Source organism: Heterodontus francisci, unplaced genomic scaffold (genome assembly GCF_036365525.1).
Source record: "Heterodontus francisci isolate sHetFra1 unplaced genomic scaffold, sHetFra1.hap1 HAP1_SCAFFOLD_1114, whole genome shotgun sequence".
Classification (NCBI taxonomy): Eukaryota; Metazoa; Chordata; class Chondrichthyes; order Heterodontiformes; family Heterodontidae; genus Heterodontus; species Heterodontus francisci.
This window is the reverse complement of record NW_027141503.1, coordinates 109,437-135,899: the sequence shown is the minus strand read 5'-3', so window position 1 is coordinate 135,899 and position 26,463 is coordinate 109,437. Positions and strand designations below refer to the sequence as shown.

The window sequence follows — 26,463 nt, the reverse complement described above, 5'->3', positions numbered from 1 at the left end:
ACTGAGGGACCGCTGCACTGTCGGAGGGTCAGTACTGAGGGACCGCTGCACTGTCAGAGGGTCAGTACTGAGGGACCGCTGCACTGTCGGAGGGTCAGTACTGAGGGACCGCTGCACTGTCGGAGGGTCAGTACTGAGGGACTGCTGCACTGTCGGAGGGTCAGTACTGAGGGACCGCTGCACTGTCGGAGGGTCAGTACTGAGGGACTGCTGCACTGTCGGAGGGTCAGTACTGAGGGAGTGCCGCACTGTCGGAGGGTCAGTACTGAGGGACCGCTGCACTGTCGGAGGGTCAGTACTGAGGGACCGCTGCACTGTCGGAGGGTCAGTACTGAGGATCTCCACACTGTTGGAGGTTCTGTCTTTTGGTTAAATGAGGCCCCCGTCCACCCTCTCAGGTGGATGTATTGGATCCCACAGTCACTACTGGAAGAAGAGCAGGGGGGAGAGTTCTGCCTGGTGTCCTGGGGCCAATATTTATCCCTCAACCAACATCACGAAAAAAACAGATGTGATCATTATCACATTGCTGTTTTTTTGGGATCTTGCTGTGCACAAAATGGCTGCTATGTGCATGGGCCATTACCTTGGGGAACCTTTGGAAACTCTGTGTGTGGGTGTGTATCATGCTATAAATATAACGCTTTGTGCAGCGTGGGTCTCAGAAAGGGTATCAAGCTGAAGCAGCAGATATAAACGGTCTCAGAAGCATTAAAGTATTGAGGTAGGGCATCCAGCTCAGTTTGAATTTGATATTGATATTGGTGGGGGTGGGGGGGTGGGGGGAGGGGTGCTCCACGCGGGATTGGCCAGCCCAAGCCCCTCAGTTCTAAGCCATCCACGACACTCAGGATGTCTCTGGTCTTCAGATGTCTCACTGACTCTTCCTCTCTGCACGTGTCTTTTCACATTCCGGCTGGGCGCTGGACCACTGCGTAGATTGTCTGAGATTCTGCCGGCCTATCATCGTTGCCCTGCGATTTCGGGAACCAGAACATCAAAAGAAAAAGTCCAGTTTGTGATCGTCCGCAACCTTTCTATTCTATTTTGACCTCCGAGGTGAAATTTCTGACCGCATATCGTCTCTGACTGACCGGTGTGCGGGTTTGCATCGGAAGGTGCACACCTGATCAACTGTACTATGGAAGTGATGGTTCAGGACCACCTTCCACCTCAGGTGGCAGATAAGGGCAACGGGACATGCTGCGTTCCCACAACCGCGAGATGGTTTAGGCTAAGCAATGACACCTGGTGACCCATCCAGGACCCAACCTTCTGTTTAAGCCCCCGATGGAGGTTCAGATTTCGCAGGAAAGCATAATCCCGATCTGGGATCATACCTCGGTGAACCTCACGGTAGACAGTGCCCACCCAAACCTCCAATACATAGCCCACTTTGGATACGATATTCCATCGCCTCCCGAGCACTTCACAAAATTGGTGAAGGAGGTGGAAATGTCTCAAAAGCACTATTATGCTCTTGAACAGAGGAACAGAGACACAGGGAATGTTACAGAAATAGCCTCCCGATATCCCTGGTGGGACATTGGTTTCAATCCTGAAATTCCCTCCTGGATCCGAATTGCTTGGCACCTGTTGGTGACTTTACAAATGATTATAATACTGTGTGTGTGAAGATTGTCGTTTAAACTGAAACGAAAAACCAAGAAGGCAAAACATGGGGAAATGGTTAAGAAGGGGGTTTGACAACGGATTCACAATTCCCGTCACACAACACAAGATTTCCTCGGAGGTAATGTCTCTAGTATTCAAGGTATTAAAGGGGGGAGTTGTGGGATCGGAGTTCCTTTTCCCTCCCCCTCTCAAAAGGACTTGAAACCTGGACTCTGTGGAGTATGGGGAAGGAACCCCAACCCCAGGGACAACAGTACTGTGAATGAGAGCCAAAACTCACCACAAAGCACACAGAGGCAGGCCGCATTCGATGGGTCAAATTCAAACATTCCGACAGAATTGATACTGTTAAAGGACTGGAATTTGGGACATTATCGGAACAGTGACACAGGATAACTGCCATCATGTAACCCAATTAAGCAATTGGGAGACCAGTGTTACAACTAATCGGCCCCAGACCAGAGCATTCACACCTGTCAAGTCAGGAGAGAAACCTCTTTCATGTATATCAGCTCTGGAGCCTGGAATACCTCACATTGGTGGCGGTCCTCAGTCATGAAAATAACATCAGCACTAAATGGATCTGTCTGGACTCAGGTAACAGAGGAAAGGTGCTAATTGCTGACTATCCAGCAGGATGACTTCAGGAGCTGTGTTCATGATATTTCGACGAGGGTCATCGTAAAAAGGAGAAGATCGAAAGGTTTGGTGCTGCAATCAAGAAGGAGGGTCAGGAACGGCCAATCTGGCTTGTGGACCGACAAATTCTCACCGAAAGCACCAATCGCGTGGAGGATTGTGAGTTATCCAAATCAAAGGGGGATTTTGGGGCTGAGTGTTAAAAGCAATGTTAAGTGTTACAACCAAATGCTGGAGCGATTTGGGGTTTTGAATTGAGTGAGTTTGAGGCAGAAACATAGGGTTTCACCTGTGGTTTTTCAAAAGAAGGTTTTTCTTATAAGTCAAGGTGACTTGTGTGTTTGGGTGGGAGCCGAGGTTAAATAGTGGAGGGATTTGAATCGGACAAAGCAATGAAGGTGTTGTGTGGTGTCCTTTAAATTAGTTTAGAGGTCACTGTATCAGGGTGATAGGAGGGTTTTAAAAAACAAGTTTGTGGCTCAGCCCAACCCTGTGTCTGTGCAATTTGCACTTCAGAAAATCTTAAAGACAATAACCATCAGTAAGTGGGGAACTGGGAGCGGGAACATCTTACACCCTTCCCTATCTCTGTAACCTCCTCCAACCCCAACAACCCTCCCTATCTCTGTAAACTCCTCCAACCCCAACAACCCTCCCTATCTCTGTAACCTCCTCCAACCCCAACAACCCTCCCTATCTCTGTAACCTCCTCCAACCCCAACAACCCTCCCTATCTCTGTAACCTCCTCCAACCCCAACAACCCTCCCTATCTCTGTAACCTCCTCCAACCCCAACAACCCTTCCCTATCTCTGCAACCTCCTCCAACCCCAACAACCCTCCCTATCTCTGTAAACTCCTCCAACCCCAACAACCCTCCCTATCTCTGTAACCTCCTCCAACCCCAACAACCCTCCCTATCTCTGTAACCTCCTCCAACCCCAACAACCCTCCCTATCTCTGTAACCTCCTCCAACCCCAACAACCCTCCCTATCTCTGTAACCTCCTCCAACCCCAACAACCCTCCCTATCTCTGGAACCTCCTCCAGACCCAACAACCCTCCCTATCTCTGTAACCTCCTCCAACCCCAACAACCCTCCCTATCTCTGTAACCTCCTCCAACCCCAACAACCCTCCCTATCTCTGTAACCTCCTCCAACCCCAACAACCCTCCCTATCTCTGTAACCTCCTCCAACCCCAACAACCCTCCCTATCTCTGTAACCTCCTCCAACCCCAACAACCCTCCCTATCTCTGTATCCTCCTCCAACCCCAACAACCCTCCCTATCTCTGTAACCTCCTCCAACCCCAACAACCCTCCCTATCTCTGTAACCTCCTCCAGACCCAACAACCCTCCCTATCTCTGTAACCTCCTCCAACCCCAACAACCCTCCCTATCTCTGTAACCTCCTCCAACCCCAACAACCCTCCCTATCTCTGTATCCTCCTCCAACCCCAACAACCCTCCCTATCTCTGTAACCTCCTCCAACCCCAACAACCCTTCCCTATCTCTGCAACCTCCTCCAGATCCAACAACCCTCCCTATCTCTGTAACCTCCTCCAACCCCAACAACCCTCCCTATCTCTGTAACCTCCTCCAACCCCAACAACCCTCCCTATCTCTGCAACCTCCTCCAACCCCAACAACCCTCCCTATCTCTGTAACCTCCTCCAACCCCAACAACCCTCCCTATCTCTGTAACCTCCTCCAACCCCAACAACCCTCCCTATCTCTGTATCCTCCTCCAACCCCAACAACCCTCCCTATCTCTGTAACCTCCTCCAGACCCAACAACCCTCCCTATCTCTGTAACCTCCTCCAGACCCAACAACCCTTCCCTATCTCTGTAACCTCCTCCAACCCCAACAACACTCCCTATCTCTGTAACCTCCTCCAGACCCAACAACCCTCCCTATCTCTGTAACCTCTTCCAACCCCAACAACCCTCCCTATCTCTGTAACCTCCTCCAACCCCAACAACCCTCCCTATCTCTGTAACCTCCTCCACCCCTACAAGCCTCCCCAGCTCTGTAACCTCCTCCAGACCCAACAACCCTCCCTATCTCTGTAACCTCCTCCAACCCCAACAACCCTCCCTATCTCTGTAACCTCCTCCAACCCCAACAACCCTCCCTATCTCTGTAACCTCCTCCAACCCCAACAACCCTCCCTATCTCTGTAACCTCCTCCAACCCCAACAACCCTCCCTATCTCTGCAACCTCCTCCAGACCCAACAACCCTCCCTATCTCTGTAACGTCCTCCAACCCCAACAACCCTCCCTATCTCTGCAACCTCCTCCAACCCCAACAACCCTCCCTATCTCTGTAACATCCTCCAACCCCAACAACCCTCCCTATCTCTGTAACCTCCTCCAACCCCAACAACCCTCCCTATCTCTGTAACCTCCTCCAACCCCAACAACCCTCCCTATTTCTGCAACCTCCTCCAGACCCAACAACCATCCCTATCTCTGTAACCTCCTCCAGACCCAACAACCCTCCCTATCTCTAACTTCCTCCAACCCCAACAACCCTCCCTATCTCTGTAACCTCCTCCAGACCCAACAACCCTCCCTATCTCTGTAACCTCCTCCAACCCCAACAACCCTCCCTACCTCTGCAATCTCCTCCAGACCCAACAACCCTCCCTATCTCTGTAACCTCCTCCAACCCCTACAACCCTCCCTATCTCTGCAACCTCCTCCAGCCGTGCCAACCTTCCCTATCTCTGTATCCTCCTCCAGTCCCTACATCCCTCCCTATATCTGCAACAACCTCCAGACCCAATAACCCTCCCTATCTCTGCAACAACCTCCAGACCCAACAACCCTCCCTATCTCTGTAACCTCCTCCAGCCGTGCCAACCCTCCCTATCTCTGTATCCTCCTCCAGTCCCTACAACCCTCCCTATCTCTGTAACCTCCTCCAGACCCCACAAACCTCCCTATCTCTGTAACCTCCTCCAGCCCCTACAACCCTCCCTATCTCTGCAACCCCCTCCAGCCGTGCCAACCTTCCCTATCTCTGTATCCTCCTCCATTCCCTACAACCCTCCCTATCTCCGTAACCTCCTCCAGCCCCCACATCCCTCCCTATCTCTGCAACAACCTCCAGACCCAACAACCCTCCCTATCTCTGTATCCTCCTCCAGTCCCTACAACTCTACCTATCTCTGTAACCTCCTCCAGCCGTGCCAACCCGCCCTATCTCTGTAACCTCCTCCAGCTGTGCCAACCCTCCCTATCTCTGTAACCTCCTCCAGACCCGACAACCCTCCCTAACTCTGTAACCTCCTCCAGTCCCAACAACCGTTCCTATCTCTGAAAACTCCTCCAGAACCGACAACCCTCCCTATCTCTGAAAAATCCTCCAGCCCCGACAACCCTCCCTATCTCTGCAACAACCTCCAGACCCGACAACCCTCCCTATCTCTGTAACCTCCTCCAGTCCCTACAACCCTCCCGATCTCTGCAACAACCTCCAGCCCCTACAACCGTTCCTATCTCTGTAACCACCTGAAGCACCGACAACCCTCCCTATCTCTGCAACAACTTCCAGACCCGACAACCCTCCCTATCTCTGTATCCTCCTCCAGTCCCTACAACCCTCCCTATCTCTGTAACCTCCTCCAACCCCTGTAACCCTCCCTATCGCTGAAAACTCCTCCAGCCCCTACAACCCTCCCTATCTCTGTAACCTCCTCCAGCCGCGCCAACCCTCCCTATCTCTGGAACGTCCTCCAGCCCCTACAACCTTCCCTATCTCTGTAACCTCCTCCACCCCTACAACCCTCCCTATCTCTGTTACCTCCTCCAACCACTGTCACCCTCCCTATCTCTGAAAACTCCTCCAGTCCCTGCAACCCTCCCTATCTCTGTAACTTCCCCCAGCCCCGACAACCCTCCCTATCTCTGCAACAACCTCCAGACCCGACAACCCTCCCTATCTCTGTATCCTCCTCCAGTCCCTACAACCTTCCCTATCTCTGGAACCTTCTCCAGCCCCTACAACCCTCCCTATCTCTGTAACCTTCTCCAGCCCCTACAACCTTCCCTATCTCTGTAACCTCCTCCAGCCGCGCCAACCCTCCCTATCTCTGTAATCTCCTCCAACCCCTACAACCCTCCCTATCTATGTAACCTCCTCCAGCCGCGCCAACCCTCCCTATCTCAGTAACCTCCTCCAGCCCCGACAACACTCCCTATCTCTGTAACCTCCTCCAGCCCCTACAACCCTCCCTATCTCTGTAACCTCCTCCAGCCCCGACAACCCTCCCCATCTCTGTAACCTCCTCCGAACACTACAACCCTCCCCATCTCTGTAACCTCCTCCAGCCCCGACAACCTTCCCTATCTCTGTAACCTCCTCCAGCCCCTACAAACCTCCCTGTCTCTGTAACCTCCTCCAGCTCCACAACCTTCCCCATCTCTGTAACCTCCTCCAGCCCCTACAACCCTCCCTATCTCTGACACCTCCTTCAGCCCCGACAACCTTCCCTATCTCTGTAACCTCCTCCAGCCCCTACACCCCTCCCTATCTCTGTAACCTCCTCCAGCCTCTACAATCCTCCCTGTCTCTGTAACCTCCTCCAGCTCCCACAACCTTCCCCATCTCTGTAACCTACTCCAGTCCCTACAACCCTCCCTATCTCTGACACCTCCTTCAGTCCCGAAAACCCTCCCTAACTCTGTATCCTCCACCAGTCCCTGCAACCCTCCCGATCTCTGTAACCTCCTCCAGTCCTGACAAACGTCCGCATCTTTGTAACCTCCTCCAGCCCCTACAACCCTCACTATTTCTGTAACCTCCTCCAGCCCCTACAACGCTCCCGATCTCTGCAACCCCCTCCAGCCCCTACAACCCTCCCTATCTCTGGTAACCTCCTCCCGTTCCTCCAACCCTCCCTATCTCTGTAACCTCCTCCAGCCCCGACAACCGTCCCTATCTCTGTAACCTCCTCCAGCCCCTACAACCCACCCTATCGCTGTAACCTCATCCAGCCCCTCCAACCTTCCCTATCTTTATAACTTCCTCCAGTCCCTACTACCCTCTCTATCTGTGTAACCTCCTCCAGCCTTACAACCCTCCCCATCTCTGTAACCTCCTCCGAACACTACAACCCTCCCCATCTCTGTAACCTCCTCCAGCCCCTACAGCCGTCCCTATCTCTGTAACCTCCTCCAGCCCCGACAACCTTCCCTATCTCTGTAACCTCCTCCAGCCCCTACACCCCTCCCTTTCTCTGTAACCTCCTCCAGCTCCCACAACCCTCCCTATCTCTGTAACCTCCTCCAGCCCCTATAACCCTCCGTCTTTGTAGCCTCCTCCAGTTCGACAATGCTCCCTACCACTGTAACCTACTCCAGTCCCTACAACCCTCCCTATCTCTGACACCTCCTTCAGCCCCGACAACGCTTCCCTATCTCTGTAACCTCCTCCAGCCCCTACACCCCTCCCTTTCTCTGTCACCTCCTCCAGCTCCCACAACCCTCCCTATCTCTGTAACCTCCTCCAGCCCCTATAACCCTCCGTCTTTGTAGCCTCCTCCAGTTCGACAATGCTCCCTACCACTGTAACCTCCTCCAGTCCCGAAAACCCTCCCTATCTCTGTATCCTCCACCAGTCCCTACAACCCTCCCTATCACTGTAACCTGCTCCAGCCCCTACAACCCTCAGGGATCGCTGTGCTCCACCAATTCCGGCCTCTTGAACATTCCCCAATTCCCATCGCTCCACCATTGGCGGCCGTGCCTTCAGCTGCCTGGGCCCTGAGCTCTGCAATTCCCTCCCTCAACCTCCGTCTCTCTCTCTTCCTCTCCTCCTTTAAGATATTCCTTAAAACCTCCCTCTTTGACCGAGCTTTTTGTCAGTTGTCCCTCATATCTGCTGACATGGCTTGGTGTTGAATCTTGTTTGATAATGCTGATGTGAAGTGTGTCAGGTTGTTAAAGGCCCTGTATTGACACAATTATTGTTGTTCTTGATTACTTGATGTCGGATTTAGCACGGAAATGCATTCTAATTTTGATCATTGCTAAACTTCGGCTGATTGCTTTTCATGTAGCTTAAAAGAGGAAAATTCTCTGTGCGACGGGGACGAAGAACATGTCAACATTTTGCTCAACACTGGAAGCTGTGTTCACTGGACTCAGCTCAGACTGGAGGGGGGGGTGGAACGTGGGAGCTCAGGACCACACAACTGGGGAGGAGCAGAACAATTGGGCAATTACTCACGTAGTTGTTTGGGGCAGCCGTGTGGCGCTGATCGAGCGGAGTTGGACCTGAAATGAGAGAGGGTGAGAGGAGTTTAAGGGGGTGGAAAGCAGAGGGTTGTGGTTTAATAAATGTCCCCCGGGCCCGTATGCAAATTCTATGCTCATGTCTCGCCGGCTTATGTTAATGACATGCCAACCTGACACCCGAGAGGTGACAGGTCAGATTTTAACAACTGTGACTATTCCCCCGCAACCTCCATAGTGCTCGAAATGAAGATGACCTCTTACCTTCTATTTTATCACACCTTGATTTTCGACGTAAGTTAATGCGGTAAACAATATAAGTCACAATGATGATGATGATGATGATGATGATGATGATGGAGATAATTATGTAAATATTCATTTCGACTGATTCTGCAGGACAGGAAATGGAAAGAAATAACTGGCCAAACGATTGACAAATACATTTGAGCGTAGCTAAGTGTGAGGTATGACATTGAGGTCGGATAAATAAGGAGGTTACATTAAAACATCACAGTCTCAACTGGGTAGAGGAGCCGAGGGCTCTGTGGGTACAAATACAGAGATCACTTAAAGTAGAGACGCAGTTTAAAGAGGCCAGAGTGAAAAGCAAACCAAGCACTGGGGTTCATTTCGAGAGGGATAGAAGTGAGAAGTAGAAACGTTAAGTCAGACTTGTATCGAGACTTGGTTAGACCACACTTGGAGCACTGTGCACAGTTCCAGTCTCCATATCCCTTGGTTAGACCACACTTGGAGCACTGTGCATAGTTTCCAGTCTCCATATCCCTTGGTTAGACCACACTTGGAGCACTGTACACAGTTCTAGTCTCCATATGCCTTGGTTCGACCACACTTGGAGCACTGTGCACAGTTCCAGTCTCCATATCCCTTGGTAGGTTCACACTTGGAGCACTGTGCACAGTTCTGGTCTCCATATCCCTTGGTTAGACCACACTTGGAGCACTGTGTACAGTTCCAGTCTCCATATCCCTTGGTTAGACCATATTTGGAGCACTGTGTACAGTTCCAGTCTCCATATCCCTCGGTTAGACCACACTTGGAGCACTGTGTACAGTTCCAGTCTCAATATCCTTTGGTTAGACCACATTTGGAGCACTGTGTACAGTTCCAGTCTCAATATCCCTTGGTTAGACCACACTTGGAGCACTGTGCACAGCTCCAGTCTCCATATCCCTTGGTTAGACCACATTTGGAACACTGTGTACAGTTCCAGTCTCAATATCCCTTGGTTAGACCACACTTGGAACACTGTGTACAGTTCCAGTCTCAATATCCCTTGTTTAGACCACACTTGGAGCACTGTGCACAGTTCCAGTCACCATATTATTTTTTAAAAATTCATGGGATGTGGGTGTCGTTGGCCAGGCCAGCATTTATTGCCCATCCCTAATTGCCCTTGAGAAGGTGGTGGTGAGCTGCCTTCTTGAACCGCTGCAGTCCATGTGGGGTAGGTACACCCACAGTGCTGTTAGGGAGTTCCAGGATTTTGACCCAGTGACAGTGAAGGAACGGCGATATAGTTCCAAGTCAGGATGGTGTGTGACCTGGAGGGGAACTTGCAGGTGGTGGTGTTCCCAAGCATCTGCTGCCCTTGTCCTTCTAGTTGGTAGAGGTCGCGGGTTTGGAAGGTGCTGTCGAAGGAGCCTTGGTGCATTGCTGCAGTGCATCTTGTAGATGGTACACACTGCTGTCACTGTGTGTCGGTGGTGGAGGGAGTGAATGTTTGTAGATGGGGAGCCAATCAAGCGGGCTGCTTTGTCCTGGATGGTGTTGAGCTTCTTGAGTGTTGTTGGAGCTGCACCCATCCAGGCAAGTGGAGAGTATTCCATCACACTCCTGACTTGTGCCTTGTAGATGGTGGACAGGCTTTGGGGAGTCAGGAGGTGAGTTACTCGCCTCAGGATTCCTAGCCTCTGACCTGCTCTTGTAGCCACGGTATTTATATGGCTACTCCAGTTCAGTTTCTGGTCAATGGTAACCCCCAGGATGTTGATAGTGGGGGATTCAGTGATGGTAATGCCATTGAATGTCAAGCGGAGATGGTTCGATTCTCTCTTGTTGGAGATGGTCATTGACTGACACTTGTGTGGTGTGAATGTTACTTGCCACTTATCAGCCCAAGCCTGGATATTGTCCAGGTCTTGCTGCATTTCTACACAGACTGCTTCAGTATCTGAGGAGTCACGAATGGTGCTGAACATTGTTGAATCATCAGCGAACATCCCCACTTCTGACCTTATGATTGAAGGAAGGTCATTGATGAAGCAGCTGAAGATGTTTGGACCTAGGACACTACCCTGAGGAACTCCTACAGTGATGTCCTGGAGCTCAGATGATTGACCTCCAACAACCACAACCATCTTCCTTTGCACTAGGTATGACTCCAACCTGCAGAGGGTTTTCCCCCTGATTCCCATTGACCTCAGATTTGCGAGGGCTCCTTGATGCCATACTCGGTCAAATGCTGCCTTGATGTCAAGTGCAGTCACTCTCACCTCACCTCTTGAGTTCAGCCCTTTTGTACATGTTTGAACCAAGGCTGTAATGAGGTCAGGGGCTGAGTGGCCCTGGCGGAACCCAAACTAAGTGTCACTGAGCAGGTTATTGCTAAGCAAGTGCTGCTTGATGGCACTGTCGATGAGACCTTCCATCATTTTACTGATGATTGAGAGTAGGCTGATGGGGCGGTAATTGGCCGGGTTGGATTTGTCCTGCTTTTTGTGTACAGGACATACCTGGGCAATTTTCCACATTGCTGGGTAGATGGCAGTGTTGTAGTTGTACTGCAACAGCTTGGCTAGGGGCGCAGCAAGTTCTGGAGCACAGGTCTTCATTACTATTGCCGGAATATTGTCAGGGCCCATCGCCTTTACAGTATCCAGTGCCTTCAGTCGTTTCTTGATATCAGGCGGAGTGAATCGAATTGGCTGAAGTCTGGCATCTGTGATGCTGGGGACTTCAGGAGGAGGCCGAGATGGATCATCAACTCGGCACTTCAGGCTGAAGATTGTTGCAAATGCTTCAGCCTTATCTTTCGCACTGATGTGCTGGGCTCCCCCATCATTGAGGATGTGGATATTTGTGGAGCCACCTCCTCCAGTTAGTTGTTTAATTGTCCACCACCATTCACGGCTGGATGTGGCAGGACTGCAGAGCTTAGACTTGATCCGTTGGCTATGGGATCGCTTAGCTCTGTCTATCGCATGCTGCTTACGCAGTTTGGCACGCAGATAGTCCTGTGTTGTAGCTTCACCAGGTTGACACCTCATTTTGAGGTATGCCTGGTGCTCCTCCTGGCATGCCCTCCTGCACTCTTCATTGAACAAGGGTTGGTCTCCTGGCTTGATGGTAATGGTAGAGTGGGGGATATGCCGGGCCACGAGGTTACAGATTGTGGTTGAATACAATTCTGCTGCTGCTGATGGCCCACAGCGCCTCATGGATGCCCAGTTTTGCATTGCTAGATCTGTTCAAAATCTATCCCATTCCGCACGGTGGTAGTGCCACACAACACAATAGATGGTATCTTCAATGTGAAGGCGGGACTTCGTCTCCACAAGGACTGTGCGGTGGTCACTCCTACCAATACTGTCATGGACAGGAGCATCTGCGGCAGGCAGATTGGTGAGGACGAGGCCAAGTATGTTCTTTCCTCCTGTTGGTTCCTCCACCACCTGCCACAGATCCAGTCTCGCAGCTATGTCCTTTAGGACTCGGCCAGCTCGGTCAGTAGTGGTGCTACCGAGCCACTCTTGGTGATGGACATTGAAGTCCCCCACCGAGAGTACATTTTGTGCCCTTGCCACCCTCAGAGCTTCCTCCAAGTGGTGTTCAACATGGAGGAGTACTGAGTCATCAGCTGAGGGAGGGCAGTAGGTGGTAATCACTAGAAGGTTACCTTGCCCATGTTTGACCTGATGCCATGAGACTTCATGGGGTCCGGAGTCGATGTTGAGGACTCCCAGGGCAACTCCCTCCCTACTGTATACCACTGTCCTGCCGGTGGGACAGGACATACCCGGGGATGGTGATTGCAGTGTCTGGGACATTGTCTGTAAGGTATGATTCCGTGAGTATGACTATGTCAGGCTGTTGCTTGACTAGTCTGTGGGACAGCTCTCCCAACTTTGGCACAAGCCCCCAGATGTTAGTAAGGAGGACTTTGCAGGGTCGATAGGGCTGGGTTTGCCGTTGTCGTTTCCGGTGCCTAGATCGATGCTGGGTGGTCCGTCCGGTTTCCTTCCTTTTTATTGACTTTGTAGCAGTTAGATACAACTGAGTGGCTTGCTAGGCCATTTCAGAGGGCATGTCAGAGTTAACCACATTGCTGTGGGTCTGGAGTCACATATCGGCCAGACCAGGTAAGGACAGCAGATTTCCTTCCCTAAAGGACATTAGAGAATCAGATGGGTTTTTACAACAATCGACAATGGTTTCATGGCCATCATTAGACTAGCTTTTAATTCCAGATTTATTAATTAAATTCAAATTCCACCTTCTGCTGTGGTGGGATTCGAACCCATGGGGTCTCTGGGTTACTAGTCCAGTGATAATACCACTACGCCACTGCCTACCCTTGGTTAGACCACACTTGGAGCACTGTGCACAGTTCCAGTCTCCATATCCCTTGGTTAGACCACACTTGGAACACTGTGTACAGTTCTGATCTCCATATCCCTTGGTTAGACCACATTTGGAGCACTGTGCACAGTTCCAGTCTCCATATCCCTTGGTTAGATCACACTTGGAGCACTGTGTACAGTTCCAGTCTCCATATCCCTTGGTTAGACCACACTTGGAGCACTGTGTACAGTTCCAGTCTCCATATCCCTTGGTTAGATCACACTTGGAACACTGTGTACAGTTCTAGTCTCCATATTACAAAAAGGATATAGAGACCCTCGTGAAGATGCAAACAAGGATAATCCCAGAACTGAGAGGTTACATATAACTATCAGGAAAGACTGAACAGGCTGGGGCTGTTATCTCTAGAAGAGAGAATGCAGAATGGTGGATAATAGAGGTCTTTAAAATCATGCAAGTTTCGATGGGGTCGATGTGGAGATGACGTTTCCACTTGTTTGTGAGATCAGAACTCGGGACCGTCAATATAAGATAGTAATAAATCCAGACAGGGAATTCAGGAGAAACATCTTTCCCCACAGAGTGGTGAGAATGTGCAACTCGCTCCCACAGGGATTGGGTGAGGGGAATAGTGTGGATGTACTTAAGGGGGAAGCTGGAGAAACACATGGGAGAGAAAGGAATAGAAGGATATGGTGATGGGGTGAGATGAAGAGGGGCTTGTGGGGGGTATAGACATGGATCTGTTGGGCCGAATGGCCTGTTTTTGTGCTGTAAATACAATGTAATTCAATCATGTTCATCAGTCACCAAAGAAACATGTCCATTTCTATAATGCCTTTCAGAAGAGCATTTCAAACGGGAGGGGGTCATTCACCTCTGGAGCCTCTTGCTCCCATTCGATGAGATCCTAGCTGATCTGTTACCTAACTCCATATACCCACGTTTGCCCTATAACCCTTAATACCTTTAAATAATAAAAATCCATCAATCTCAGATTTAAAATGAACAAATGATCAATTACAGTTTGCGGAAGAGAATTCCAAACGCCTACCACCCTTTTCTGAAAGGTCTGGCTCCAATTTTTTAGACTGTTCCCCCCCTAGTCTGAAACTCCCCAACCTTTGGAAATTGTTTCCTAATTCCACTATCTATTCCTCTAAATATCTCATACAAAACCCTGATCAAATCACCCTTCACCTTGTAAATTCCAGGGAATACAACCCAATTCTGTGTAATCTCTCTTGATTTAACCCTTGCCGTCCAGCGGTTTTCTCTCAGTACACACCTGTCTGACCAGTCCCTCTAACTCCCTCTAGACGTAAGTTTGACACTGACCTGTCTTTTGTTGGAAACAGAATTCCACTTTGAAAATTGTGGTCTGCTCACTGACAGGGTTGCTAACTGTGCAGCGATAACTGATAGGGTCAGACATTCGCAGAGATAGCTCCAGATGTTGTGTGTTCTCAGAGAGCTGTTCGATATGGTCACCTGGTCCAATCTGAGCCCACATATAGACCACATGATCTCCCCTCTCTGTAGAGCAGTTCAGAGTCACATTACAGCTCTCAGTACTGCTGGAGCTGATGATGTTCATCACTGTGGGTATCGATACAGGCTCTGTGTGAACAAGAAGAAGTCAGTGAGGATTGGAAAGACCCAGATACTCCAGTTTCCAGACTCCCCTTGGTGAGGGACGGGACTGAGAGTCTACTGTCTCCAGACTCCCCTCGGTGATGGACGGGACTGAGAGTCTCCAGTTTCCAGACTCCCCTCGGTGAGGGACGGGACTGAGAGTCTCCTGTCTCCAGACTCACCTCGGTGAGGGACGGGACTGAGAGTCTCCTGTCTCCAGACTCCCCTCGGTGAGGGACGGGACTGAGAGTCTCCTGTCTCCTAATCCCTTCGGTGAGGGATGGGACTGAGAGTCTCCTGTCTCCAGGCTCCCCTCGGTGAGGGACAGGACTGAGAGTCTCCTGTCTCCTAATCCCTTCGGTGAGGGACAGGACTGAGAGTCTCCTGTCTCCAGGCTCCCCTCGGTGAGGGACGGGACTGAGAGTCTCCTGTCTCCAGACTCCCCTCGGTGAGGGACGGGACTGAGAGTCTCCTGTCTCCAGACTCCCCTCGCTGAGGGACGGGACTGAGAGTCTCCTGTCTCCAGACTCCCCTCGCTGAGGGACGGGACTGAGAGTCTCCTCTCTCTAATGATACTGAATAAACTCACTGTAAACGTGGAGAGAGACAGATCCTTCCTGATCTCCTGACCCTGTCACGATTACTTTGTAAATTCCTTCATCACGTTCCGTCACTCCATCCAACTGAAGCGTGAGGTTCTTGTGCAGTGTGACCCTGCCTTCAAACTGATTCCCTTCAAATATCTTGCTTTTGTTCTCACCGACATCAAATCGGGCGATGGTTGTTTGAGGATTTGTTCCAGTGAATTTCCAGGTGATTTCTGCGTTCTTTCGAATAGGGTGTATGTCTACAGGTAAACAGACAGATTGTCCCAGACTCCCATTCACAGGGTAATGTGGAGTGTTGATAATCACTGCATCCAGACCTACAACTGGAAAACACAAATCGTTAGAATTTCTCTTTCACTCTCACTCCCAGTCTCACGTTCTATATCTCTCTGTCTCTCTCACAGTTTCTCTCTCAGTCTCGATCTCTTGTGTGTCTCCCTCTGAACCTTGGTGGACATGAAAAGTAACGGTGTGGGAGTGGGAAGAGGAGCCACCGCAGGAGATTCTCTGAATAGATAGGAATTGTACCAAGCGAGTACAGTCCCATCCAGCTGGACAACAGATTATCCAATACCTTTTGACCCGTAGGCCTGCTACGTTATCAGGGTATTGTGAAAATTCATCGTCCTGTCTCTCTCTGCATCGCTCTCTCCTTCTCTCTGCCGCTCCATCTCACACTTGTTCAATCTCCTGCTCACCAGGGGAAATATTTTCTCTCTCTCTTTCTGACCCTGTCATTTTCTCGCTCTGTCCATCTCAGTTTAAAGGGGTTCGCAGAGCATCACTTCACACTGTCTGCAGCATGTATAATTTGCTCATTAGGAGCTCCTTCGATGCCATCCCGAAGTCTCCTACTATCCTCTTCACTACGACCAAGTACAACTGGATCATTAGTCCAGAGACGTGACCGGTACACACTCAGGGGCCGGCTCCTGATGCACCATTTATCCGCTGGCAACTACTGCATTCTCTCCAGTTCCTCAACACCATTGACGGCAGGTCAAAGTCCAGCCGAGAGGGCAATTGGCAGCCTTTTTGCATAAATTTCACTTCCTAACACCATTAATCATGGCTCAGTGGGTATCACTCTCAGCTGGGGAGTCAGGGGATAATGGGTTTGAGCCTCATTCCAGAGACTGCAACACACAAATCGAGGCTGACACTCTCAGTATGGCACTGAGCGAGCGCTGCACTGTCGGAGGGTCAGCAAAGAGGGAGTGCTGCACTATTGGAGGGTCAGTACTGAGGGAGTGCCACATTTTTGAGGGTCAGTACTGAGGGAGTGCCACATTTTTGAGGGTCAGTACTGAGGGAGTGCTGCACTGTCGGAGGGTCAGTATTGAGGAGGTGCCGCACTGTCGGAGGGTCAGTACTGAGGGAGTGCTGCACTGTCGGAGGGACAGTACTGAGGGAGTGCTGCACTGTCGGAGGGTCAGAACTGAGGAAGTGCCGCACTGTCGGAGGGTCAGTACTGAGGGAGTGCTGTACTGTCGGCAGGTCAGAACTGAGGAAGTGACACATTGTTGAGGGTCTGTACTGAGGGAGTGCTGCACTGTCGGAGGGTCAGTACTGAGGGAGTGCTGCACTGTCAGTGGGTCAGTACTGAGGGAGTGCTGCACTGTCGGAGGGTCAGTACTGAGGGAGTGCTGTACTGTCGGCAGGTCAGAACTGAGGAAGTGACACATTGTTGAGGGTCTGTACTGAGGGAGTGCTGCACTGTTGGAGGGTCAGTACTGAGGGAGTGCTGCACTGTCGGAGGGTCAGTACTGAGGGAGTGCTGTACTGTCGGCAGGTCAGAACTGAGGAAGTGACACATTGTTGAGGGTCTGTACTGAGGGAGTGCTGCACTGTCGGAGGGTCAGTACTGAGGGAGTGCTGCACTGTCAGTGGGTCAGTACTGAGGGAGTGCTGCACTGTCAGTGGGTCAGTAATGAGGGAGTGCTGCACTGTCGGAGGGTCAGTACTGAGGGAGTGCTGTACTATTGGAGGGTCAGTACTGAGGGAGTGCCACATTTTTGAGGGTCAGTACTGAGGGAGTGCCACATTTTTGAGGGTCAGTACTGAGGGAGTGCTGCACTGTCGGAGGGTCAGTATTGAGGAGGTGCCGCACTGTCGGAGGGTCAGTACTGAGGGAGTGCTGCACTGTCGGAGGGTCAGTACTGGGGGAGTGCTGCACTGTCGGAGGGACAGTACTGAGGGAGTGCTGCACTGTCGGAGGGTCAGAACTGAGGAAGTGCCGCACTGTCGGAGGGTCAGTACTGAGGGAGTGCTGTACTGTCGGCAGGTCAGAACTGAGGAAGTGACACATTGTTGAGGGTCTGTACTGAGGGAGTGCTGCACTGTCGGAGGGTCAGTACTGAGGGAGTGCTGCACTGTCAGTGGGTCAGTACTGAGGGAGTGCTGCACTGTCGGAGGGTCAGTACTGAGGGAGTGCTGTACTGTCGGCAGGTCAGAACTGAGGAAGTGACACATTGTTGAGGGTCTGTACTGAGGGAGTGCTGCACTGTTGGAGGGTCAGTACTGAGGGAGTGCTGCACTGTCGGAGGGTCAGTACTGAGGGAGTGCTGTACTGTCGGCAGGTCAGAACTGAGGAAGTGACACATTGTTGAGGGTCTGTACTGAGGGAGTGCTGCACTGTCGGAGGGTTAGTACTGAGGGAGTGCTGCACTGTCAGTGGGTCAGTACTGAGGGAGTGCTGCACTGTCAGTGGGTCAGTACTGAGGGAGTGCTGCACTGTCGGAGGGTCAGTACTGAGGGAGTGCTGTACTGTCGGCAGGTCAGAACTGAGGAAGTGACACATTGTTGAGGGTCTGTACTGAGGGAGTGCTGCACTGTTGGAGGGTCAGTACTGAGGGAGTGCTGCACTGTCGGAGGGTCAGTACTGAGGGAGTGCTGTACTGTTGGCAGGTCAGAACTGAGGAAGTGACACATTGTTGAGGGTCTGTACTGAGGGAGTGCTGCACTGTTGGAGGGTCAGTACTGAGGAAGTGCTGCACTGTCGGAGGGTCAGTACTGAGGCAGTGCTGCACTGTCGGAGGGTCAGTACTGAGGAAGTGCCACATTGTCGAGGGTCAGTACTGAGGGAGTGCTGCACTGTCGGAGGGTCAGTACTGAGGAAGTGCCACATTGTCAAGGGTCAGTACCGAGGGAGTGCCGCACTGTCGAGTGTCAGTACTCAGGGAGTGCTGTACTGTCGGCAGGTCAGAACTGAGGAAGTGACACATTGTTGAGGGTCAGTACTGAGGGAGTGCTGCACTGTCGGAGGGTCAGTACTGAGGGAGTGCCACATTGTCAAGGGTCGGTAGTGAAGGAGTGCCGCACTGTCGGAGGGTCAGTACTGAGGGAGTGTTGCACTGTCGGAGGGTCAGTACTGGGGGAGTGCTGCACTGTCGGAGGGACAGTACTGAGGGAGTGCTGCACTGTCGGAGGGACAGTACTGAGGGAGTGCCGCACTGTCGGAGTTTCAGTACTGAGGGAGTGCTGTACTGTCGGCAGGTCAGAACTGAGGAAGTGACACATTGTTGAGGGTCTGTACTGAGGAAGTGCTGCACTGTCGGAGGGTCAGTACTGAGGAAGTGCTGCACTGTAGGAGGGTCAGTACTGAGGGAGTGCTGTACTGTTGGCAGGTCAGAACTGAGGAAGTGACACATTGTTGAGGGTCTGTACTGAGGAAGTGCTGCACTGTCGGAGGGTCAGTACTGAGGGAGTGCCACATTGTCGAGGGTCGGTAGTGAAGGAGTGCTGCACTGTCGGAGGTGCCGTCTTTCTGATGAGATGTTAAACCCAGGCCCCCGTCTACCCTCTCAGGTGGATGTAAACAATCCCATGGCCACTACTGGAAGAAGAGCAGGGGGGAGAGTTCCCTCTGGTGTCCTGGGACCAATATATATCCCTCAACCAACATCACTGAAAAACAGATGATCTTTCTCATTCTCACACTGTTGTTTGTGGGAGCTTGCTGTGTGCAAATTAGTTACTGCATTTCCTACGTTACAACAGGGACTACACTTCAAAAAGGATTTCATTGGCTGTTAAAGAGGTTTGGGCATCCTGAGGTCACGAGGATTTGACAGGGCCCTTGGGAGGCTGTTTCCCCCCTGGGTGGAGAGTCTCGAACTCGGAGACATCACAGTCTACAGGATTAAGGGGTCGGACATTTCACACTGAGATGAGGAGAAATGTCTTCACTCAGAGGGTTGTGAATCTTTGGAATTCTCTACCCCAGAGAGCTGTGATTACTGAGTCACTGAGTAGATACAAGATGGAGTTTGATAGATTTTTGTGTACTGAGGGAATGGAGGGATATAGGGGATCAGATGGAAAGTGGGGTTGAGACAGAAGATCATGTTGAATGGTGGAACAACCTGGACAGGAACAAAAAAGGAACACAAAAGGGTAATGAAATGCTGGCCTTTGTATCTCGAGGACCTGAACACAAGGCGGTAGAAGTCTCGCTTCAACTGTACAAAAAGCAAAGTGCTGCGACTGCTGGAAATGTGAAATAATAAATGAAAATGCCGTAAATACTCAGCAGTTCTGACAACATCTGTGGAGTAGGAAACAGCGTTGACGATTCGGGTCAATGACCTTTCGTCAGAACTGGGAAAAGCTAGAAATGTGACAGGTTTGAAGGAAGTGAAAGTGGGGAGGGTGGGAAAGACAACAAACGGGAAGGTCTCTGATTGGGTGGGAGACTGGAGAGATTCAATGACAAAAGGGTTATTGGTACAGGGCCAAAGGGAGTGGTAATGGGACGAGTGAAATAACAGAATATGGGCTGGAAGCTTGAAGATGGCTCCGGATGAGGCCTGGCTTGGGTATCTATGCCGTGAGGGCCCGGCCCTATCCTCCCAGTGGCGAGGCTCTGAGACAGCACTCCCCCCACCGCTGGGCGACGGGACCACAATTTAAATATTTAATTTAGTAAATTTAAATATACTTACCTGAGATCTTGTGGGCCCGCCGCAATCTTTGATCCAGCGGCCAGCTCTCCCGCACCTTCAGATCCCTGTCTGGGGAAACCAGGCACCACACTGGTGGGGAGGGGGGTAATGTTTGTCAGTGCGGGGGGCAGAGAACGGGGTCAAATACACATGATGCATGTAGTGGATGGTGGGAAAGGTTGAACCGTAAACTTTGTGCAAGAGCAGCCGCGGTTAAGACTGAGGCGGCTCTTTGGCGACAGGAAACTCGGGATGACGCTCAGGGACTGAACGGAGGCGTTCCGCAAAGCAGTCACCCAATCTGCTTTTCCTTCCATTCAACTGTACAAAGCTCTTGTTAGACGACACCTGGAGTTACCGTGAGCAGTTCTGGACTCCACACCATAGGAAGAATATATCGGCCTTGCAGGAAGTGCAGTGTACATTTACCAGAACGATTCCTGGACTTCGAGGGGTTAAATTACGAGGGGAGGTGACACCGACTAGGCTTGTATTCCTTGGGATTTAGAAGCTGAAGGGGTAACGTGATCAAAGTTTACAAGATATGAAGGGAAGAGTTAGGGTGGATAGAGAGAAACTATTTCTACTGGTTGGCAAGTCTAAACGAGGGAGATAGTTTAAAAATTAGACCTTTCAGCTGTGAAATTGGGAAAAAGCTCTTCATATAACTGGTGGTAGAAGTTTGGAATTCTCTTTCCCAAATGGTGAATGATGATGGATCAACCGTTCCATTTAAATTTGACACGGAGAGATTTTTGTTCCCCAAAAATATTTAGGGATAGGGGGAAAAGGTGAGTATAGGGAGTTAGGGCACAGATCAGCCATAATCTCATTGATTGGGGGCTAGAGGTTCAAAGGGGGCTGAATGGCCTCCTCCTGTTCCTGTTTCTTATGAAAGGCATCATAGAAATGCACTTCTTTCCGCCCTCCCCCAAGTTGCCACAAGGCGAGTTGGAGGTGGGGAGACTGTGATGCTAGGAGGGTTGTTCCCCCCCACCATCTCGTCGTTGATCTGGGAAGTCCACAGGGTCTCCCTGGACAGATGTCAAGCTTGGCTTGTCTGTGACGGGAAACCAGAACTTCCTTCCAGCAATTGCTTCATAACGGGTGAACTGTAAATGGTGTCAAACGGAAATAGAGAGAGAGAGAGAAACAGAGAGAGAAAGGCAGAGAAACAGAGAGAGAAAGGGAGAGGGAGAGAGAAAGGGAGAGGGAGACAAAGCATTGAAGGAAGTGATAAAGGGAACAAGAGTGATAGAGAGATGGAAAGAGGGATGGAAAGAGGGATGGAAAGAGGGAGAGAGAGAGAGAGAGACGGACGATGGAAGGAGGTGATAAAGAGGGAGACGGTGAGTGGAAGGACAGGGTAGGGTGTGGGGGAAGGTGGGGCATTGTTCTTGCATCCTTACTCTGACAGCGAGCAGGAACTGGGAGACCTCCCGTGAACCTGTGTTCAGGCTGGTGACAGGAAGATGGAGAGATAGAGAGATAGAGAGAGAGAGATAGAGAGAGAGAGAGAGAGAGAGATAGATCGAGAGACGTCAACAAACACAGGTTCTTACCTCCAGACAGGAGAGCAGGCAGGAGTCGAACCAGGGAGTTGAGATCACAAGTCACCATTCCCTCATCAAATCCGTTCCGACACGAGTCAGTCTGCAGTCCAGCAGCGGCAAAGGAAGTGGAAACACTCAGACACCCTTGTACCTCAGTCGCAGAACTGTTCGATGTAGGGTGATGTCACTGACACACAGCTGAACTAACATCCTTTAAAAACATCTTCCGTGTGTGCGGGGAGAAATGGCCTCTTGCGTTCTCTTCATTTTGCCTTTCAGTCCTCTCTTCTCCCAGACCCTTCTCAGATTCTTTCCTCAATGTTAAATACGCTGCCAAATTTTGTATCGTCTCAAACTTTCAAATCATAGAGTGATAGAAAGTTTAAGGCACAGGAAGAGGCCACTGGCCCATCATGTCTGTTTCGGCCAAAAAACACCATCCACCCAGTCTAATCCCACCTCCCAGCATTTGGTCCATAGCCCTGCAGATTAACAACACCTGAGGTGCATATCCAGACTCTTTTTGAATGAGTTGAGGGTCTCTGCCTCAACTACCTTTTCAGGCAGTGAGTTTCAGACCATCACCACCCTTTGGGTGAAAAGGTTTTTCCTCATCTCACCTCTAATTTTTCTACCAATTACTTTAAATCTAAGCCCCCTCATCACTGACCTCTCTGCGAAGGTGAATAGACCCTTCACCTCCACTCTATCCAGGCCCCTCACAATTCTGTACATTTCAATCAGATCTCCCCTCAGCCTTCTCTGTTCCAAGGAGACCAACCCCAGCCTATCCAATCTTTCCTCATAGCTGCATTTTTCCAGGCCTGGCAACATCCTCGTAAATCTCCTCTGTACCCTCTCTAGTGCAATTACATCCTTTCTGTAATGAGGTGACCAGAACTGCACACAGTATTCAAGTTGTGGCCTAACCAATGAGTTATACAGTTTCAGCATAACCTCCCTGCTCTCGTATTCTATACCTCGGCGAATAAAGGAAAGGATTCCATTTGCCTTCCTAACCACTTGATCGACCTGTCCTGTTACATTCAGGGATCTGTGGACATTCACTCCAAGGTCCCTCACTTCCTCTACACTTCTCAGTATTTTCCCATTAATCGTGTATTCCTTTGCCTTGTTTGACCTCCCCAAATGCATTTCCTCACACTTCTCCAAGTTGAATTCCATTTGCCACTCTTCTGCCCATCTGATCAGGCCACCAATATCGTTATGGAGCCCCCTACATTTACGTACAAATCGTTAATATGTACCACAAAAAGCAGGGAACCCAGTACTGAGCACTGTGGAACGCCACTGGAAACAGCCGTCCAGTCGCTGAAACACCCGTCAACAATCACTCTTTGTTTCCTGCCACTGAGCCAATTTTGTATCCACCTTGCTGCATTTCCCTGGATCCCATGGAATTTTATTTTTTTTAACCAGTCTACCATGTGGGACCTTGTCAAAAGCCTTGCTAAAATCCATGTCGACCACGTCAATTGCACTACCCTCATTTATCTTCCTTGTTACTTCTTCAAAACATTCAACTAAGTTGGTCAAACAAGATCTTCCCTTAACAAATCCATGCCGACTATCCTTGATTAACCTGTGCCTTTCGAAGTGAGTTTATCCTGTCTCTCAGAATAGATTCCAATAATTTGCCCACCACTGAGGTTAGACTGACTGGCCTGTAATTATTCAATCCCCTTTTAAACAGAGGTACAACATTAGCAGTTCTCCAATCCTCCGGCACCACACCTGTATCCAGTGAGGACTGGAAAATGATGGTCAGACCCTCTGCTATTTCCTCTTGCTTCTTTTAACAGCCTAGGATACATTTCATCTTGCCCTGGTGATTTATCAACTTTCAAGGATGCTAATCCCATTAATAGATCCTCTCTCCTTATGTTTATTACACCCAATACTTCACACTCTTCCTCCTCAACTACAATATCTGCATCGCCCCCCCCCTCTTCTGTGAAGACAGACGCAAAGTATTTATTACGAACCATACCAACATCTTCCGCTCCTACACATAGGTTACCTTTTCGGTCTTTTATGGGCCCTACTGAGTCCAAAGTACGGAAAGTCCTCATCAGGGAACTCCTCTTTGCTGACGATGCTGCTTTAACATCTCACACTGAAGAGTACCTGCAGAGTCTCAACGACAGGTTTGCGGCTGCCTGCAATGAATTTGGCCTAACCATCAGCCTCAAGAAAACGAACATCATGGGGCAGGACGTCAGAAATGCTCCATCCATCAATATTGGCGACCACGCTCTGGAAGTGGTTCAAGAGTTCACCTACCTAGGCAGTAACCTGTCTCTAGATGCAGAAATCAACAAGCGCATGGGTAAGGCTTCCACTGCTATGTTCAGACTGGCCAAGAGAGTGTGGGAAAATGGCGCACTGACACGGAACACAAAATTCCGAGTGTATCAGGCCTGTGTCCTCAGTACCTTGCTCTATGGCAGCGAGGCCTGGACAACGTATGCCAGCCAAGAGCGATGTCTCAATTCATTCCATCTTCGCTGCCTCCGGAGAATACTTGGCATCAGGTGGCAGGACCGTATCTCCAACACAGAAGTCCTCGAGGCGGCCAACATCCTCAGCTTATACACACTACTGAGTCAGCGGCGCTTGAGATGGCTTGGCCATGTGAGCCGCATGGAAGATGGCAGGATCCCCAAAGGCACATTGTACAGCGAGCTCGCCGCTGGTATCAGACCCACCGGCCGTCCACGTCTCCGCTTTAAAGACGTCTGCAAACGCGACATGAAATCCTGTGACATTGATCACAAGTCGTGGGAGTCAGTTGCCACTGTTCGCCAGAGCTGGCGGGCAGCCATAAAGGCGGGGCTAAAGTGTGGCGAGTCGAAGAGACTTAGCAGTTGGCAGGAAAAAAGACAGAAGCACAAGGAGAGAGCCAACTGTGTTACAGCCCCAACAAACAATTTTATCTGCAGCACCTGTGGAAGAGTCTGTCACTCTAGAATTGGCCTTTATAGCCACTCCAGGCACTGCTCCACAAACCACTGACCACCTCCAGGCACGTATCCATTGTCTCTCGAGATAAGGAGGCCCAAAAGAAAAAAGAAAAAAAGAACTCTCTCCTTAGTTATCCTGTTACTCTTAATGTAATGATAAAACATCTTTGGGTTCACCTTGATTTTTCTTGCCAATATTCTTTCATGCTCTCTCTTTGCTTTCCTAATTTCCATTCTGATTTCACCCCTCCACTTTCTATACTCCTCTCAGCTTACTGTAGTATCAAGTTCTGTGTGTCGGACATAAGCTTTCCTTTTCTACCTTATCTTACTCTGTAGGCTCCTTGACATCCATGGGGCTCTAGATTTGGCCACCTCACCCTTTTTCTTTGTAGGAAAATGTTTACCCTGAACCCCTTGAACCTCCCCTTTGAATTCCTCCAACTGTTCTGACACTGATTTACCCTCAAGTAGCTGTTTCCAGTCCACTTTCGCTGAATCACTCCTCAGCTTAGTAAAATTGGCCTTGCCCCAATTGAGAACTCTAACTCCTGTTCTATCTCTCTCTTTTTCCATAATTATGTTAAAACTGACTGAATTATGATCACTATCACCAAAATGCTCTCCCACTGCCATTCCTTCCACCTGCCCATCTTTATTTCCTAAAACTAAGTCTAAAACTGCACCCTCTCTTGTTGGACTTGCTACATACTGGGCAAAAAAGTTCTCCTGAATGCACCTCAAGAATTCTGCTCCCTCAATTCCTTTCACACTAAAACTATCCCAGTTAATATTGGGGTAATTAAAATCCCCTATTACTGCCCTATTGTTCTTGCACTTCTTAGAGATTTGCCTACATATCTGCTCTTCTATCTCCCTCTGACTGTTTGGGGGTCTATAGTACACTCCCAGCAGTGTGATTGCCTCTTTTTTGTTCTTTAGCTCAATCCATACGGCCTCATTTGATGAACCTTCCAATATAGCATCCCTCTTCACAGCTGTAAAAGTTTCCTTGACCAAAATTACCACTTGTCTTCCCTATCGCATCTGAAAACCCTGTAACCAGGAACATTCAGCTGCCATTCCTGTCCCTCCTTCAACCATGTTTCTGTATAGCTATGATATCATACTGCCACGTGTCTATCTGTGCCCTCAGTTCATCTGCTATATTTGCTATACTCCTTGCGTTGAAGTAGATACCCTTGAGCACCACCAAGCTCTTTTTAAACAAAATTTCTAACCCTCTTTTCCACTGTCTTCCAGACTCATCCATTAATTTTCTGCCTTCCATTTTCATTTCTGATTTTGTCCCAGCTGAGTCTACCCTCAGGTCCCCATCTCACTGCCAAACTAGTTTAAACCCTCCCCAACAGCACTAGCAAAACGTCCGGCAAGGAACTCAGTGCCGGCTCTGTTCAGGTGCAACCCGTCCGGCCTGTACAGGTCCCATCTCCCCCAGGGCTGGTCCCACTGTACCAGGAATCTGAAGCCCTCCCTCCTGCTCCATCTTTTCAGCCACACATTCATCTGTCTTATCCTTCTATTTCTATACTCACTAGCACGTGGCACTGGGAGTAATCTGGAGATTACTACTTTTGAGCTCCTGCTTGCTA

At 50.2% G+C, this 26,463-nt stretch overlaps 1 protein-coding gene across 1 annotated transcript; it reads right to left on the bottom strand.

Moving 5' to 3' along the window:
• Nucleotides 1-217: 217 nt before the first annotated feature.
• On the bottom strand, nt 218-22,049 carry LOC137363919 (CD48 antigen-like). The gene is made up of 6 exons (XM_068027417.1): nt 21,876-22,049; nt 15,352-15,693; nt 14,466-14,747; nt 8,784-8,912; nt 8,515-8,561; nt 218-974 (listed from the first exon to the last, which is right to left on the bottom strand). Exons 1-6 carry the CDS (start codon nt 21,931-21,933, stop codon nt 906-908), a joined length of 927 nt encoding a protein of 308 aa, XP_067883518.1. The 5' UTR covers nt 21,934-22,049; the 3' UTR covers nt 218-905.
• Between the last annotated feature and the right edge of the window lie 4,414 nt (nt 22,050-26,463).